Source organism: Antrostomus carolinensis, unplaced genomic scaffold (assembly GCF_000700745.2).
Source record: "Antrostomus carolinensis isolate BGI_N321 unplaced genomic scaffold, ASM70074v2 scaffold9888, whole genome shotgun sequence".
Taxonomy (NCBI): Eukaryota; Metazoa; Chordata; class Aves; order Caprimulgiformes; family Caprimulgidae; genus Antrostomus; species Antrostomus carolinensis.
In genome coordinates, this window is record NW_010333719.1 from 806 (window position 1) to 19,052 (window position 18,247).

The following is an 18,247-nucleotide window of genomic DNA, read 5'->3' on the forward strand; positions in this document are numbered from 1 at the left end:
TAAGATTTTTGACTCTTCTAACAACTTTTTGTTGAATGAAGAGACCTGAACTTGCTGGTGAGCTTTGAAGAAACTGAAAACTCATTAGGTAGCTGAATAGGCTTCAGAATGTGAAATAAAACTGCATGAGGTGTAAGGTATAATACTGTGTAACTTGTATTGACCTCTAAGTTGGCAGCAGTAGATATTCTAACTCTATTTTTTAAAAATCTGTGTTTCAGGTTCAGCTGTTCTGGCTCTCTTGTTAGCTGGCTATCTAGCACAGCAATATTTACCAATGCCTACACCAAAAGTAATTGGGATCGACCTTGGCACGACTTACTGCTCTGTTGGTGTCTTTCTTCCTGGAACAGGGCAGGTGAAGGTTATTGCAGATGAAAATGGGCACAACAGCATACCAAGTATAGTCTCTTTCACAGACAGGGATGTGTATGTAGGATATGATGGCCTAGAACTGGCTGATTCAAATCCTCAGAACACCATATATGATGCAAAAAGATTCATTGGGAAAATCTTCACTTCAGAAGAACTGAAAAGTGAAAGTAGCAGGTATCCCTTTAAGGTCAGTAGCCATCTTCTTCGTTTTTCTCCAAGCAGTAATCTTTAGAAAGCTTGAAACACAAAGTAGGTGACCAGATTTTCTGACCTTGAATCGTTTGATTAAATCTGATATGCCTGAAAACCGTAAGACGTACCAAGAAAGGGGAGAAGGAAACAGTTGTGGAAGTCGCATTCATCTGCACGAGAGCTGATAGTCATTTTCCAGAGGAGCCTGTCTGTGAAATGTGTTTATGGGTAACCTTCCACCACCTTCTCTTAAAGTATAAATTTCAGCTTGAAATTCTAAGTGTGCTTTGCTGAAGTTTCACTTTTTTCTTGAGATTAAATATATATATATATAAAAGACAAGTGTAGAAGTCATGTCTTCTCTGTCCCTGTGCATTTTTTTCCCTATTACTTTTCTGGTGCTTACTTGATCAGCAGCAGGTCTTGAAAGCTGTTTTTTTAAAAAATGTATTGCATTATTTGCTGAAAAAGAGACAAATTTTCAGGTACTGCAAACGTCATGAATTCTTTACTTTTTAAGAGAAGCTGTTCCAGTACCAACCTGTTTGCTTCCTTTCAGAAAGAAGAACCTGTGTGAAGCTTTATCGGTAGGGCAAACCTAATGATTAAAAAGCATTACTTTTATCTTTGAATGTGGTGTTGAAGTTGATTACACAGTTCCTAGACCTCAACTTTTTTTGATGCGTCTTACCTGGGCACAGTGAGTGTCACTACTTTAGATATACTCGGACCTCTTGGGTGGCATGTTTTGCCTAATTCTCTTAGTCAAGGAATAAAAGTGATTCAGGAAGTGGCAAAAGCACATTCATATTTTTCCAGAATAAACAGACTATATGCAAATAAAACATTTGTTGGGAACAGGGTTGGAGAGCAGAAGAAAAAGACTTCTCGCCTGTGGGTTGTTTTGCTTTTTCCTCTTAGATTTTCAACAACAATGGATCAGCTGAATTTTCTGTGACCACTAATGAAACCTTTCACGTCACTCCAGAGCATATTGGCTCTCAGCTGCTACTGAAATTGAAGAGAATGGCAGAAGATTACCTTGGCATGCCCATTTCAAAGGCCGTCATCTCTGTGCCAGCAGAGTTTGACGAAAGGCAGCGGAATTCTACCATTAAGGCAGCTGACCTTGCAGGTGATCTCTCTTTCTTCCAGTGTTTTTCTGTGAACCTTCAGGTCTGTTTCACTAACAGTAAAGTCTTTGGGGAGGATACAGAAACAGTGAATCTGTGGTGAACCCTTAGAGTGGACTTGTTTTAACAGACCATTAACAATTGTGAGGAACAGCAGAGAACTCTTGGGTACCAACAGATGCTGCTGATTAATGCAGACATAGGTAGCTAGAAGAAATAAGCTTTACTTCAGGGAAAATAGTCTTTTTGGTAATTTCCAGATAGAGTATACAGAGCATTCTTGGACATTTAATTTAAATGGAAGCAAACATGTGAAATAAGTCTCCTTAGCAAGGTTTCTCTGGAAGAAATGTGTTTGGGCAAGTCATGGTTCATGACTTCACCCTGATGCTAAAGTAGTACTACTTTAGGCTTAAATAAGGAAAAGAGTTAATTGAGTATTACAGCGTAGTAAACAGTTTCCTTTAGATTTTACATTTTACTTAAGGTAAATTTGGTTAAAAACAAAACAAAACAAACAAACAAACCACTAATGGTAAATGTCATTATGATGCGAGAACTGCAGTTTTCTGAATTGTGACTGATTATTGCTTGGTAACTTTGCTTTTTGTAGGGCTACAAATTTTGCGAGTAATCAATGAACCCACAGCTGCAGCTATGGCTTATGGACTCCACAAAGCTGATGTGTTTAATGTTCTGGTGGTGGATTTGGGTGGAGGAACTTTGGATGTATCTCTGTTGAACAAGCAGGGAGGGATGTTCCTCACACGAGCCATGGCAGGTGAGAAAAATGCTTTACTTTCTCAAGGAGTGAGGGGAAAGGGAAGGTGCACCTGAAGTCACCATTAGAGGGGCTTGTCATAAAGTGTTCTCCAAAGTGTTCTCAGCTACTTTTCATGCAAAATGAGGTTTGTGAGTAGTTTTGACAATTAAGATAAATTCACAGGTTTTGGCTGACTCAAAGGAATAAGTTGTGGTGTCATTTTATCTGTGGCTGTTGACTTTTGTGCCCACTAGTAAAAATACTCCGGTGTATTACAGGAGACTGGGGCTGTTACAAATCTTTCTGTTACCTTTGTCCAAGCTGGAAGTACTTGCTAAATCATTGACCAGTGCTTTAGAGCATCCTCGCCTTGTGTCATGGCTCCAGCATAGTTGGGCAGGGCCTGTGAACGTGCATGCTGTTAACCCAGAAGTAAGTTCTGTGATAACATCTGTCCCAAAGTGATTCATCGTTTGGCAGAGTTCTGACAGCCGTGTTTAGTCAAACTGTAGTGAGTGCACAACTGCTTTTAAGGTGACCTGGATTCAGACAGGACTGAGATGCGGTGCTAACTGTCTGCGTTGCCTTGAAGGAACAAGTTTTGATGGGAGCTGCTGCTCAGTCCAGTAAGAATGGAACAGCAATAAATATTCAGCAGCTTCATTCTGATTTATTCAGATGGAGGCCCATTCAGGGAATTCCTGTTTTCACTCAAAACAGAACAGCAGAAACTTTGAGTATTGTTCAACACAGGTGAAAATCTGCAGGCCGTTTTTTTAACTCTGTTGAGTGGAAAGCATGAACAATTGTTTGAAAGGTTTTGGAAACATGATGCAAGAATAATCTTTCAGTAGAAATTGGTTATATATTATACTTTTTTTTTTCCCTCTCTCTCTCCAAAGGCTAATATAAGATATATCTATTAATAGAGCTTGCAGTTTATTGCTTGCATTTTATCACTTTCTTCGGCCTTTGGCAGGGTATATACATATACTTTAGTAGCAGGTAATTTTTTATGTGGGTGCATGAAGACATTGAATAACTTGAAACTATTAAAACAATATTCTCAATAAAGTTGTACTGTGGAAGTGCTAAGAGAAAAAATCCATTCTGGGCAGAGAGGAAGAACTTGAAACTGGGAATTTTGGCTGGAAAAACAATTTGCTGTGAGAGTGCACTTCAGTTACAGCCTTCCAACTAAAAATGTATTGTTACACGTTTTCTTCTAGAGAGAATACCTCTAGGTTAACAACCACTGCTTTTTTCTGTTACAGTGTAACAGAGCAGTTCCAGGAGAAAAATACTGAGGGGGGTAGATTTGAAAATAGTTGCCAAATAAAAATCTGGAAATTACTATCCATCATGTGTTCTTCAGTGGATAACAATCATGTCTATTCTCACAGCTCTGTAAGCGCCGTGCTTATGGTGCTAGTATCATTGTTCTGGCCCTTAAGCACCATCTCCCAGTAAAAGAGAAAGCATGCTGCTTTCTGAAGTTTTGAAGATGATGTCTCTGATGCCTTCTTTTCTGATGTTTCAGGTAACAACAAACTTGGAGGACAAGATTTTAATCAGAGGTTGATGCTGTATTTATATGATCAGCTCCATCAAATGTATGGTTCTCTGCCAGCGAGAAAAGAAGAAATACATCGACTCAGACAGGCTGTGGAAGCAGTTAAATTAAATTTGACTGTTCATGAAGCCACTACGCTAAGAGTGTCATTGACTGTGCCAGAAAGGAAGCTTACAAAAGAACTTCCAGAAAGTGAGGTAAAAACAAACACTGTGCCAGAAGGCAAGCCTTCACAAAAACCAACAGACCTGAAAAATCTTGGAGACACTTCAAAAGTAGAGAACCACTTTGTCGAAGTAGTATTTGAAACAGAAATCTCTAGGAAGCTATTTGAGATGTTAAATGAGGACCTTTTTGAGAAGATTCTTGTGCCCATTGAACAGGTGTTGAAGGAAGGCCACCTACACAAAGCAGAAGTGGATGAAATTGTGTTAGTTGGAGGCTCCACCCGGATTCCTCAAATACGCAGAGTTATTCGGGATTTCTTTGGAAAGGAACCCAACACCTCTGTAGATCCTGATCTAGCAGTTGTAACGGGTGTAGCTATCCAAGCAGGAATCGTTGGTGGGTCCTGGCCTCTCCAAGTCAGCGCTATAGAAATTCCTAATAAGCATTTACGGAAGACCAATTTTAACTGAAATAAAACTCTTCCCCATTGCATTCCACATACTCTTAGGGTACCTACTTACCTGACTGGCAGTGGAGCCTAATCTTAGCCATGTTATATTCATTTTCATGTATTCCAGTTAGGTGTTACTGGATGCCTGTGTTAAGGCTAGATGTTACTTTCAAGATACAATTGATTTTTTTATTTTATTTTTTTTAAGTTCTGAAGTGTCCTGTGTTTGCTTGTGGATTGGACACTGGATGAAAATGGTAGTGATGACACACTCACATTTTCTTGCTAAATTTTATTAGCAAATCCTGAAGAGATATATGTTTAAATATAGAGGGAGTGTGACCAAAGGTTAGAGGTAATGTGGTAAGGTACTGTAGGTTTTCCCAAGTCCAGTATATTTACTTTGGAAGAACGTGAAGCAGTGTTAACACACATAGCACTAGCGGTGTTGAGCTTAACTTTATTTATTAAATTGAGTCATTTGAGCATTTAAGCACCTTTTTAAAAGGCATGTTGCAGCTTGAATGAGACTTAGGCATTCACTTGATTCTTCTGCTGTTCATAACAGCATAATGGTATTACTGAGGCTATATGGCAAACTGTCTCATGTGTCACCAAACTGTATTAAGAAACTTGCTCTTGCTAATTTAGAGTTATGCAGTGTGTCTCCAAGGGCTTACTTCCTGATCTGGCTTTGATGGTTAACATAGAGGTGCTGCTGTCATACCACTGACGTTCTCCCCAGAGAACGAGGGCATATTGCCAACTATTTATACCTCCCCCGCCTTATTTGAAAACTGCAGCAATTATATGTATCTTAAAGCCACACCTCTATGTCTGCCCTTGAATTTGACCAACACAAACTTCACTGCAGCGCATCCACCTGTGTGTGGTGTCTTTCCCCTGAGTACCCCAAGCTGTACTGTTTCCAGGGAGAAAGTGCAGGGCAGAAGGGACTACCTGGATGAAGCCCAGTTCCTGTAGCCCTAGGAAATGAAAATTCACCCAGCTATTTTGTACTTTTTAGCCCATATCTCTGGTTTAAGTTTAGTCATATCCCCACTCTAAACTGAACGTAGATCAGAGGTGGTAGCTCTATCTCACAGCTGTTCTTTTGGGAAGGAAGCAGTGTGGGTAACTCAGGATTTGAGGCAGAACTTCTTAAGACTTTATTTTGGGCAAATAGTTTGCTACCCAGCTACCTAGCAAATGTATGAGGAGAAAAAAAAAATTATCTGAAAAAAAAAAAAAAGTGACAGTTCTGCTCTCTTTGGAGGGTTAAATTAATACTTAAAGGCCAGTTGAATTATTTTATATGTGTAGAACTTTCTACAATGAAAGCACTTCATTCAGCTAAGACTGGCTTCAACATCCATCAACCCAGTCTTAATCAGGTGTGCTCTAGTAACAGGTGGTTATAAGCCTTTTCTGGTATGCTTCAGAATAATTCTGTTTGTATTAAGCTCGCCAAGATAAAGTGTGGGGTTTGGATTTATTGTTTAACCTACGACTATATTAAAATAGGCTGATTATTCTCCTGGCAGTAGGCCTGATTTATGGCACTGCCATAATCAATTCTGCTGATTCAGCTGTTTGCACAGCTATTGTCTAAACGCACCTTTGAAGTAATCCAATTAAAATCCTCTTAAATTGAATAACAGTTGCACACAACCATTCCATCAGCATTGTTTAACTTCACAGTGGATTCCCAAAATATTGCTAACATCTGTTTAATTTCCCTGACTTGAAAACCAAAGTGATTTTTTTTTTTTTTTACTTGAGGATTTTTTTCCTTTGTACCTTTTTTGAACATGACTTTGTCTGTATGTAACTTCCAGTAAGATGTGATAATGTGTTCAACAGGAAGTGTTGCAAACTGAGTTATAAACAGTGAGTGGTAAGGGACTCCGGTGAATATCACTGCAACTCCTGAGCTGAAAGAAGTGCCTTTTCAGTGAAATCATGGATGAATGCCACTATACAGTACAGTTCTCGTATGCAGTTGCTGCTCTTTGGGGCCTTGTTTTGCAGATATAAATGTATGGGTTTAATTCAACATATATTCAAATTTCTTTGGAGTCATTGTGGCCTTTCCTTCTGCCCTGCTGTAAATTCATCTCAAAGTCTCCTGGTGTTACAGTAGGTCTTCAGTCTTAATTTTTTTTTAATACACCGTGTAAAATGAGAAGACCTGTAGAAAAACAGAAACACATCGCAGTGAAGTTAAACTACTAAGAGCTTTTTGCAATTTTGGGTTAAGTTAGGTAGGAGTTTGGGAGTAACTTTAAACTCTTAAACTCTCAATGCAAATAAATGAAATATTTATTTCTTTTTCTTTCACATACTCCTTCACTCTGGAGGAGTTACATTTCCTTCAGTGTTAATCTGGGAATTGTAAGAGAAGGGCGAGTTGTTTACTTGTTAAAAAAAAAAAAAAAATCACAAAAGAATATTTATTCAGATTTCTATACAGATTTTTTTTTTTTTAGTAGAAAGGTTACTGAACATTGGATATCTCACAATGCATCCTTATTTATTAACTAACTTGTTTTCTGATTTCTTCAAACAATTTATTTATTTTGTATCTCTTGATTTTTAGTACTGTATTTTGGCACAAACGGTCAAATTTTAAAGGTTAGTCCACTGTACTAAGTGGACATTTGCAGATATGTGCATGTACTGCTTGCCAAAAGTATCTTAAACAAATTCATATTTTAGGGCTGGAATCTTTCTACAAACAATCCTTGAAGTCTGAGTATGGCTACCTGTGGTGTTAGGTGTGTAACAAATTTATATTGCTAAAGGTTGTTTTGTCACTTGAAATTCTGAAAGTAGAAGATGCCTCATCGATGGTATGTTCCTGAATTGTTTCCATGTGCAGATGATGAAATGCATTTTATAAATAACCTTTTAGAATGTTTTTAATAAAAGCAATTTCTGGTCCTTGGACATGCTGTTTCAGTTTCTTTAGGGAAATACTGTAACAGCACTATTTCCCTGTATCTTCCTTACATTCTGTTGGAGGTTAGAGAATGAGGTTGTAATCCCTCAACTTGCTAAGGAGTTGCTGTACTCTGGAGTGACAGATTTCCTCTGGAAGTGGCACAGAGGAGTGTTAGGAACTGGGGTGGGAGAGCAAAAAGCTCTCTTTCCTCAAGCTGCAGTTTGAGGTGGAAGAACAGAACCGAGAAGAAAAGTGCAGATTCGCACAAGGAAAAGCAAGGAATGACTGAGAAGGAGGAAATGCCAACAGGGAGGGAAACCCTGGGCAAAGAGGGTGACAACTACCCCCTTCCTGTTGGGAGCAGGAGCAGTAGCAGTCCCACCTCTCCTATGCTTATGCTGCTTGTGCCCTGCCTGTGGGATCACAGGGTGTGGGGTAGGAACAGACCCTTCCTGGTGTTGGTCTGCAGTTGCATGATGGATGTGGGGAATAGCTCCCAGCATATGCAGAGAGAAGGCTGGGGACAGGGTCATGCAGAATATGAGCAAGTAGCATGTTTGAAAAGTTGCAGCTAGGGAAGCATGCACTAGTAGGTTCCAAATTGACCTTCAGTGTTTCCAGCTGTGAGAGGGTCTCTATGTATATGTTATCTTAGGATTCAGGCTGGGAGATGTAAGGTCTAGGTGATGATGGTGTTTCATAAATTAATCCTTTAGCCTGCAGGGTAAACCCAGTCCAGAATTTTCATGGACTACTACTGCCCAGAAACATAGCCAGAGAAAATTCTACAGAGCATTTTCCTAGTCAAACCCTAGTCCAGCCTTCCCCTGACAGCCAGCAATCAACTATGGCTGGCAAAAGGCAGAAATGTGGGAGTTCTGGTGAGGGAAAGGAGGGCTTCCTCTCAACTTCTTTGCAGTTTCTCCTGTGATACTGCTGGGGAAGTGAAGAGCAAGAGCTGGAAGCAGGCACCTGAGAAAATGCTGCCTCTGGGATTTTTTTTGAATGCTGTGGGGATAGAATTGAAGCAGAGCATGAGCAGGTTCTGCTCCATGCTTCTCCCTGTGAAAGGGAAGAACAGAGCCATGGTGCCATTCTGAACCTCATCCCCAGAAAAGCCTGCAGGGAAGTTAAATGTTGGTACGAGAAGGTTCTGCTCTGTTGGGAAGCCACTGTTGGCCTCACTTGGGAGTTGGAGGAAAGAAGAGGAAAACAGCTGAAAAGCAGGAAGCTGTTGTCTCTCCTGAAAAACTTTGTCATACCAGTCTCTCCAAGACTTTAAGAAGGTAATAGTTACTCCTAATAGTTTTGTGCAAGTTACTGAATGTGAAGAGTTTCAGGAACTAAATTAAAAATGGAAATTAATATTTATGTGGCCTACAGAAGCACAGACATGTTTAACCGATGCTTTCAGTAGAAATCCATAACCTGTCCTGCTGCAAACTGAGGTTTCCATTAAAATCTACTAGCAAAGAGATGGCTGCACCTGACTCCATCGTTTTCTGTCATTCTTTCACAATGTGATTTTGTAATGCTCAATTAGATACATAAGAAGTGGTTTTCAGTTATTTGAAATAATCAGTTATTCAGAAATCACAAGGTTAAAAGGAAGATTAACATGGCAAGTTTATAGCTTCAAATATTACTTAAGCATATATGCAAGCATGGATGTCCTAAAAATCAGCACCAAGTGACAGCTGCCTGTATGTCCACACAATAAACAGTTTTCATTTTTTATGAGTGTGTGACCAACAAGATTTATTTTTCAATTAGTCTTTACTAATGCAACAGTTAAAATATGCCATGAAAATTACCGCTTTGTTATGTTCCTGTGCCAATATGATCAGAATAAGTGATTTGTATAAAATCAGAAAGTTATTTTAAGAAACCTGATCAATATATACAGATTGTAGTTGTAGTAAACAGCAAGTGTTGTGAGGAGGTTTTGAGTAAGCTAGTAGCTCCCTCGAGCGTTTACTTGAGTAAGGAATTCTCATCTTCATTAAGAATTCTTTTATTAGTGTTCTTTATCTTCTTATCCCAGCCTCTGCAACCATTTCAGAAAAGGCACCTTCTCGTTGTAACAAATTATGTGGTGTATCGTATTCTAAAATCCTTCCTGCATCCAAAAGAAGGACTCTGCAACGCAAAAGCAGAGAGATTACAGAAAAAGAAAGACAAGCCATTCAACTGTATTTTCCACTCCTACTGGTGGGAACTCTTACTTAGAAGAAATATCATCGCACTAGGTAATTAATTGGTTTCTAAAGCTAAGAACTCCTACATTTTAAAAAGTCTTTGGAAAATGGCATTTTTGCTTAACTGGTAAAAATTCTACAGTATAGTCCATTTACTCTAGAGAATTTAGTGGTCTTAACAGTAGCTCATACCTGTACCTTAGCAGGAAAAATATTAATTCTGTAATTAGAAGGGGAAAACAGAACACCAGTTATCGATGTTTAATTAATACTGATGCTCAAGTCTTTTGTGATTTCTTGGATTGTACAAAGATCTGAAGGTAAAAAGTTGGAGTGTATAATTTAGTAAGTCTGAAAAGTGATGCATTTAAAGGAAGCCATTTATTTTCAAAATGGCTTACCAAAACTTACTTACCTCTCCGAATCCATGATTGTATGTAACCTGTGGGCTATAGTTAATATTGTGCAGTTGTAAAATTCTCTTTTGATGGTGGACTGCACCAAGTTATCTGTTTCCATGTCAACGGAAGCTGCTGCCTCATCTAGGACCAGGATTTTTGTCTTTCGTAGCAAAACACGGGCCAGACAGACCAGCTGTCTCTGCCCAACACTGTTAAAAATACATTTGAGAAGGTCAGGTGAGGCACAATGAGGAAAGGGAGAACAATATAAACTGTGGAGCCTATCTGTTTTATCTTTCTTAACAACACTTTATACTTCTAAAAAGACTACTGAAATACGTTCATCTTGTTTTGAAAGTTTTGATTTTTTTCTTGCTCGGCATACCAATAACACACCAATAAGGTGTGACTTTTAAACTCCTGTGGCTGAACTTTGTGGCGTAAAACTAGTCTTGTTTTCAACATCTGTATTCACATTATAATGGGGACTCTGAATAAGCCAGACTGAATGCTAAACCACTTTTTGATAATGTTCAAGAAGATGTGTAGAAGTTTGTATATTCCTGTATGTTTAGCTGCGGTGCATGCCTTCTAGAAACTTCCTCCTGAAAATGATCTGTCAAAAAAATTCAAGTTGATATTCAGTACACTCCATTTAAGACCTGCCCCTTTGCTGCTGAAAGCTTCAGTATTTGTCTTCTAGAACTTAACAGTCCTTTTATTTTAAGTGTCACCCTCCTTACATAACTATGAGTAATGTTTTACAAGGAAAAAATGAGTTGCTTTGCCTAAGCAAATAAGGCAAAGGAATAAGCTCTCTGCAGTTTTGCTTTTTTCCCAGATTTGGTGGTTTTGGTGGGGTTTTTTGTTTGTTTGTTCTGTTTTCTTGTTGTTGGTTTTAATTTAAATAAATGAGCACTTTTCTATCCAAATCTAATTAGGTGCATGAATTGCCTCTCCCCACTCCTTTACACCTACTCATACACTTGGGCTGAAAATAGTCTACTTCCTTGGCTTCCCACACAGCACAGGACTTTATACAGTTGTGACCAGTTGGCCACCTCAAAGAAACTCATACTATCAAAACAATTCTACTTAGAATGATGGGAGAAGTGTAATTTTTATACTGATACTTTCTGAAATTCTCTGGAAGGAACACAGTTTTACAGTACCAGAAAATAACTGCAATACAGTTATTTTATATGTACCTGAGATTTTCACCACCTTCTGAAATCTCATGAAGGAGCTTCTTTGGGAGTGACTGGACAAAATCTTTTAAGTCACACAGTTCCAGTACCTCCCATAATTCAAGATCAGAGTGTTTTCCAAGTGGATCCAAATTTGACTGCAGTGTCCCAGAAAACAAGACAGGATCCTAAATAACAGCAGAATGTGAGTGCACAATTCCAACACAACAACACAAACCTAAAACAGTCTGCCATAAATCCTTACATTAACATAGGTAACTGTGACAAGTAATTTTGGAAATGTAGCTTTGCAAGGGAAATTGTAACATTTTGAAGCTGATGGATTAAAATATTAAAAAAAAAATCATGTGGAGTCTCAGTGTGCTCAGTTCTTCATTATGGTGAAATGTAAAGAGCAAAAGATTTCTTACACATTCTCTGTGCTACCAGTTCTCTGACTGACTAAAGACCTGCCCAGCACCTGGCAACTGCAATAATAAATGAATTATTACTATTGTCCAGTTTGTGAAGCACTGGATACTACATTCCTGAACGCTCTTAAGAAAAATTACAAGGCCATGATTACAAGTCAAATATTCTTAATTTCCCACAGGAAAGGTGACATGTTCAGCAATAAAAACAAAAGCAATTTTTGCATAAATAAGCATCACTAGCTTCTGTGCACTGAATACAGCAGGGAATGTCTCGAAAAGTACGCATAGACTAGTATGTGCCAGGATGCACGTGGGTCACATCCAGCGCTTACAACTGTAGAAACAAGCATTCAGTAGTTAAGCCTAAACACTTTTTTTGGATGCACACAAAAGCCTTTTTCTTAAAAAGGCAAATTTAAGAAGTCAGTACTTGACAACATATGAATATCTGCACAGATTAATAAACAGGCAGTGAACAGACACCTTGCCTAAGTACAGTCACAGTGGTTGTGACCCAATAGGTAGACTGTAAAAGACCAAAAACATTCACTAGCAAGTTACATGCAAGCAGAACAGTGATAATTTTGAGGCAGCTAGGTGACAAAAAAGGATTGTTAAAATGGTGTGAGATCTTGTATGTATTCTTCATTTAAACTTCACATTACTTGCATTAGAACACCATTAAAATAATTTGCAAATCTGTAATTTAATATGATTGTTAAAAACTGTTTGTATGAAATACATTTGACTGATCTGAAAAAGTATGTGCACACTGAAAGCTTTGGTATCTTGCCATGCCCTTTTTTCTGTCCCAGACTTTTATCTTCATCCAGCTCCATCGTCCCAACCTACACAGTTCAACACTCCAGACTCCACCTACTCTCCACAAGCTCCAGTCTCCATTTTTCTATCCTTCCAGTTCTAGTTTCCTTGTCTGATCCCAGCTTGTTAGTTCACTGAACTTTCCTGTACCTCTCTCAGTTTAGTTGTCTTGATGTGGATCCAATATAGTCCATCCACAGTAAATCAGACCTGCAACTGCAGTTGAGAAAATACTGTGTAATTTACAACTGTCAGACATTGTACAGATTTGTAGAGTATTAGCTGCTTAAAACAAGAAAAATATTACGACCGAGCATGTATGAATTATTGTGTTTTGAAGTCCTGCAGCATAATAAAATTTGCTTTAGTACTGTAATTTCTGACCCAAAAGTTATCAAAACCTGAAAATTTATCATTCAATATATTTCTCAAAGGAAAAGCAGCCAAGGATTTGAAGGAATATATACATATTTTTTTCTATTCAGCTCACTCTTGGAAAGACCCAAGCTATTTTGGTTTAAATATTAGCCCCATGTCCACGCAGAGTCTATGCTAGATACACAAAGGAAATACTACCAGGGTTAAATCTCCAGAAAAGCTAGGGGAAAAAATAGACCTTCCTTTGAAAAATTGCAGATAACTTTATTGTAAGTGATGTTAACATCACCCATGCACAAAAATGGTTTTATGAATGGCATTCAAGGAACATGCAAAACGTCTTCAGGTGCCCATTAAATTTGGTTCTGGGTTTTACTTTATACTAGAACATTTCAACATAAATCAGTTTACCAGCATGAACACAATCATAATGATATGTGAACTAATCTTGAGTTTCCTACCCTGTTCTAAAGTAAGCAGGGACAGCTTTACATGACAGACCATAGCAGGTTAATTTAAATACATATTACATGATTCATGTATACATCACTTTATTCCCTACATTATTTGGACACAATTAGAGTTATTTTAAAATATTTCTGCCTTCAGGTGGGACTTGAAAACACCGTATGTAGCTATACACATACAGATTCTGGAGAACATGAGTTATGCTAGCTCAGACTGTTAAACTAAACCTGGCATAATAAAACCTGATGTCATACATATGGTCTCCCTGTTTTGAGGCTTCTTCCATGTAATTGCCAACATGCAGTTGTGACATTTTTCAGGACAGCATTATGCCAGCAGTACTGAAGATTACTGTCTAATCAAATATTTAAGATTCTCAGAAATTCAATTCTAAAACCTGATAGGCCATAGCAGAGCATGTTTTCAAAGATCAGTAAAATTCTACTGAAGTTTTATGCCTCTGTCTCTTGAAAGCCTGTGGACTTTGTAATTTCTGCCAAAAAAATGAAGTGTCTTGTGTTAGTTAAAAAAAATAAAAGTTATCTCAAAACCACATCTCACCTGTGGAATAATGTTAAGATTTCCACGTAGGTCATGGAGTCCAATAGTTGATATATCAATTCCATCAATAATTATTTTGCCTTCAGATCCCTCTAGAACTCTAAATAAGCAATTTGTGAGTGTTGATTTACCAGCTCCTGTTTTTCCAACAATTCCAATCTGAAACAGAAAGTTTTCTGATAGAGACTGTAACTTTCTATGCTACATATTTTATATGAAAAATGATTAGTGAATTCAGTTTCAACTTTAGTTCAAAACTTCAGTTTCTTTCACCAATATGCAATCCTATAGATGGATAAAACTGTTTAAAACTCACTTTCAGAACATGTGACTCACAATCACAGCTCTCCCTCAGAAGCTGTACAGCCTATGCCTGGTTCAGTGGGAATCCTTTCCATTTCCCCTTCCTTTTGTCTAGCACTCCTCAACTCAAACAAATGACTCTAAACTAGGTCTCACTTGGTGTCCCTTGATCTCAAACCCAAAACTGATTACCACTAATCTGGCAGCGTATTTCTCTACATAAATACTCAGCACAGCGGACAAGAGGTTTAATTTCAAATTTGGATCTTCCTTAAAACTGCCAAGTTCATAAAACATTATCTGTTTCTTACAGGGATAAGAATTTCTGCATCATAGGAGAAAATACTTTTCCTTTTCTCATTTGTTTTTTCTTTAATGTTGTAACCACTTAACATCTTCCTTGTTCAACATCATCTTGCTGTATCTAGTATGGGAGTCTCCCCATATGAAATCTTTTTGAAGTAGAAAGTTGTGAAACATAATTTTATACCTCTGATTTATTTCTTATTATATACAGTACCTTCTCTTTACTCTGTGTCTGAAAAGAGACATCATTCAGGGCTAAACCAAGATCCTTCCTGTACTGAGCCTTGTAGTTAACAAACTCTATTATTCCTCTATCAGGCCACCCCACTGGTGGTCTTTTTAACATTATCCACGGTTCCTGGAATTAAAAACATTGGTATTTCAGGATATGACAGTAAAAATGTTACAAGTTAATAAAAACATTAGGAAAATTTTATATATTTTAAAAAATCCTAGCAGGTTTAGGAAAATTCCAAAGCAATATAAGGGAAGGCAAACTTACTTTCATGAACACTGGGCAGAAACATTCCAGCTGGGTCTTTTAGGGGTTTTGGGTTTGGGTTGTGGAGTTTTTTTAACATCTTCTACACTCATTTAAAAAAGTAAACCCAGTTTAAATGAGTAGTTGTTAATAGTCTGGTATCTGTTTCATCAATTGACAGGAACTGGATTTAATCTGATGCCTAATATCCCAGTCAAAGAGAACGAAGTAGAAAAGAGTCTTGTTTCCGAGACAGAACATGGCTTTTATGCCTCCATACTTGACATGGGCACTACTTTCAGAAAAGCACAATAACCAAGGCAGATTGGTTTGAAACAAATGTCTCTCCAGACACGAGGTGAGTAAAAGGCTGGGGTCTGACAGGCCTCTCTTCCCCTCTTAAAATGCTCCTCTTGGTTGCACATAGCATAGAGAGTTCACCTGAGCTGTAGCTGCATTAGTCTTACTACAAAATCTACTGCTAAGAAGGATGCCAAGAAATTTACTGGTCAAAATAGGAATAAAACTACTGTGTCTATAAATGCAATGAAGAAGCTACATATTATTCTCAATGTAAAAAAAAATGAGAAAGTATTTAATAACAAATTATCACCTGCTATTACCACTCACCGATATTAAAGTCAATCTAAGTTAGTCGTTTTCTATGCATATAAATTAAATATTCAAATGCTCTCTATTTTAAGAAGAATGCTCACCTCTTTATCCATTTTTGCATATTCACAAACTCTTTCAACTGAAACTGCATTTGTCTCGATTTCACATGCTTTACGCACCCAAAAATTTAGACTCTGAATTATCTGGGGAAATAGTTGCATCACAGAATGTTAAAATTTGACTTTACTAGAATACAGCACACTGATTTCAAAATGTATCCTAAATTTTATCATCTCATATGCTGGGTGTTTAATCACAGAAGCCAAAAAGTATACAGAAAATGATGGCATGCCAAATGAACTGTAACTTAGAAAATCACTGATCTCGGTGCTCCTCTGAGCAATTCTGGTCTGCTTTCAGACTGACCAAAGGCTATTGTAATTTTCACTAACAGCAGCTCCAAAAATCCAAAACTACTCAGGATCAAGAGAAAGTGCACAGTAATTGTACGATATGTTGAAAGGAAAAACATGTATGTCTCAATGTGGGTACATTACTGCGCTATTTTCTAGGTAAAGAAAGCCAGCAATATAGAAAAAATAATTTGTAGTGGAGATATGTATTTGGTCTACCACATCTGCCAAATTTGTCATCTTCAAGCACTGGGAATGCTTCTGCAGACAGAATTGGTACCACTTCCATGGTTAAATGTTCCCACTTCAATAGGAAAAAAGTGAGCCAAAAGAATTCTTAAGAGTTTTGAGATGCTGAATGTAACTAAATAAAGAATTGTATAAATTTGACATCAGACGAAGATGAAAATCTGTGCAGTAACTGTTCTGTCTCTGAGTGATAGAAAATTGAACTCTTGTGAGTTGGGAGTGATGTGGATATGCCATGACAGGTAAATGTTATTTCTGTTCATTAGTATCTGTCAGCTGTGTTTCTGAAGCACTTACCACAGTGAGACTCTGGACACCACTAGACCCCCCTAAGCATCACAAGAGTAAAGAAACTTGGACCCTTAGTTTGTGTATACCTAAGATTTATTTTAACTAGCAACTTATCAGTACAGTTTACCTTACTTCAAGACACATTTCAAATGTGGCTCTCACATACTACTTTTACAAGGACAATGCCAAAGTAAATGATCTTATTAAACTTTTAAGTAAGCATTCCTACATAACATTCAGTAAGTGAACAGGAACAAGAAATCAGACATGCAGTACAGTTGTACATGCCTAGGCTTCTTATATGCTTTAACAAAATACCTAAAAATAAATGATACCTAGTTTCATTAACCTGACTTTTATGTTTTAATAATTATTATTTCATCTAAATTCAGAAGTGGAAAAGAATTAATGTGAAGCTTCCCAGAATTAATGGAATTCTTAGGAAAACTCTGTTCTGCCCATGGGGTTTAGTTTCATTGATGCCATCATGTATATTCACCTACTCAACTTCATAGTATATATTCTTCCCTTTTCATATGTAATGTGGCAGCAGCAAAAAATTTATACCATTACTTACATTCAGAGCATAGGATATCGATAAACCCACTGTAGAAGAACTCACTGTATTTCCAGCCAGTGCTACAAACAGTGCAGCAAAGAATACCATTAAATTTCCCAGAAATTCAAGCCTGACAGATAGCCACCTGTAGTAAATCAAGGCAAAGAAAAAAGTGAATTACTGACAATTTTTTTTATAGTAGAGTGAACATGTTGCTAATACAATGACTCTTTGAGATCATTATATTAGCAACTCACCCACTTTACTGAAGAGATAAGTACTATCATTCCCATTTTACAGATGGACTGGGGAGGGAATATGACATATGTAGAAATGGTAGCACTGCTAAAACCAAAATGCAGGTCTAAAGTCCTGGCTAGTGCTCCCTTCACTCCTCATATTGCTTTCCTACTCCTCCTATCTGGAAAAGATTCAGGTATATGACTGAAAACCAAAACTGAAAATCTCCTTGGTAATCTCTGCCTGTAACTGAACTGAATCACAAAGGAAGGAGAAGAAATCGACTTACTTCCTTAAACCCAAGATTCCACTCTCAAGACCTACCTGGTGCCTGTAGGTACAGACATCAGGTTACTTCCACTACTTCCATCTACTGAAATATAAGTCTGATTTGTTCATAAACTTGTAAGAGCAAATGTTAGTTGAAATATAGTTCATGCTCATGACCTATTGGAAAACTTGGTTCATGCTCATGACCTATTGGAAAACTTGGTAAACTTTTTTTTGTCTTTTTTAAAAATATTTTCATTCAGGACAGCATATGCTATTTTCTATAAACCTGCTAGCTTCTGCTACATAAAGAAGAAATCATTCTAGTGCTTAGACATAATCTATGCATTCATTACAAAGAGTGGTGGATAAATTGCTCTTGTCTTTCTGTTTCTCAGTGGATTTACTCTTGACTAAAGGTAAACACTTAGTTGTGGAATTTTACAGATGAAGGTGTCAGTCACAGATGCAG

General features: G+C 37.6%; 2 protein-coding genes across 2 annotated transcripts in view; one reads left to right on the forward strand and one right to left on the reverse strand.

Moving 5' to 3' along the window:
* Positions 1-211: 211 nt before the first annotated feature.
* Positions 212-4,769, forward strand: HSPA13 (heat shock protein family A (Hsp70) member 13; the record flags this gene model as incomplete). The annotated part of the gene is made up of 4 exons (XM_029086476.1): positions 212-562; positions 1,489-1,702; positions 2,314-2,481; positions 4,004-4,769. Coding segments are annotated over 4 exons (1,404 nt in total), but the record flags the coding sequence as incomplete, so codon positions are not given.
* Positions 4,770-9,417: 4,648 nt separating this feature from the next.
* The window catches only part of LOC104529613 (multidrug resistance-associated protein 1-like), a gene marked incomplete at its 5' end in the record, with an annotated part of 30,936 nt that continues 22,106 nt past the window's right edge, over positions 9,418-18,247 (reverse strand). The window contains 7 exon segments of the mRNA XM_010173961.1: positions 9,418-9,738; positions 10,213-10,407; positions 11,407-11,573; positions 14,049-14,207; positions 14,872-15,015; positions 15,855-15,956; positions 17,284-17,410. Coding sequence (XP_010172263.1) covers positions 9,627-9,738; positions 10,213-10,407; positions 11,407-11,573; positions 14,049-14,207; positions 14,872-15,015; positions 15,855-15,956; positions 17,284-17,410 — 1,006 coding nt within the window.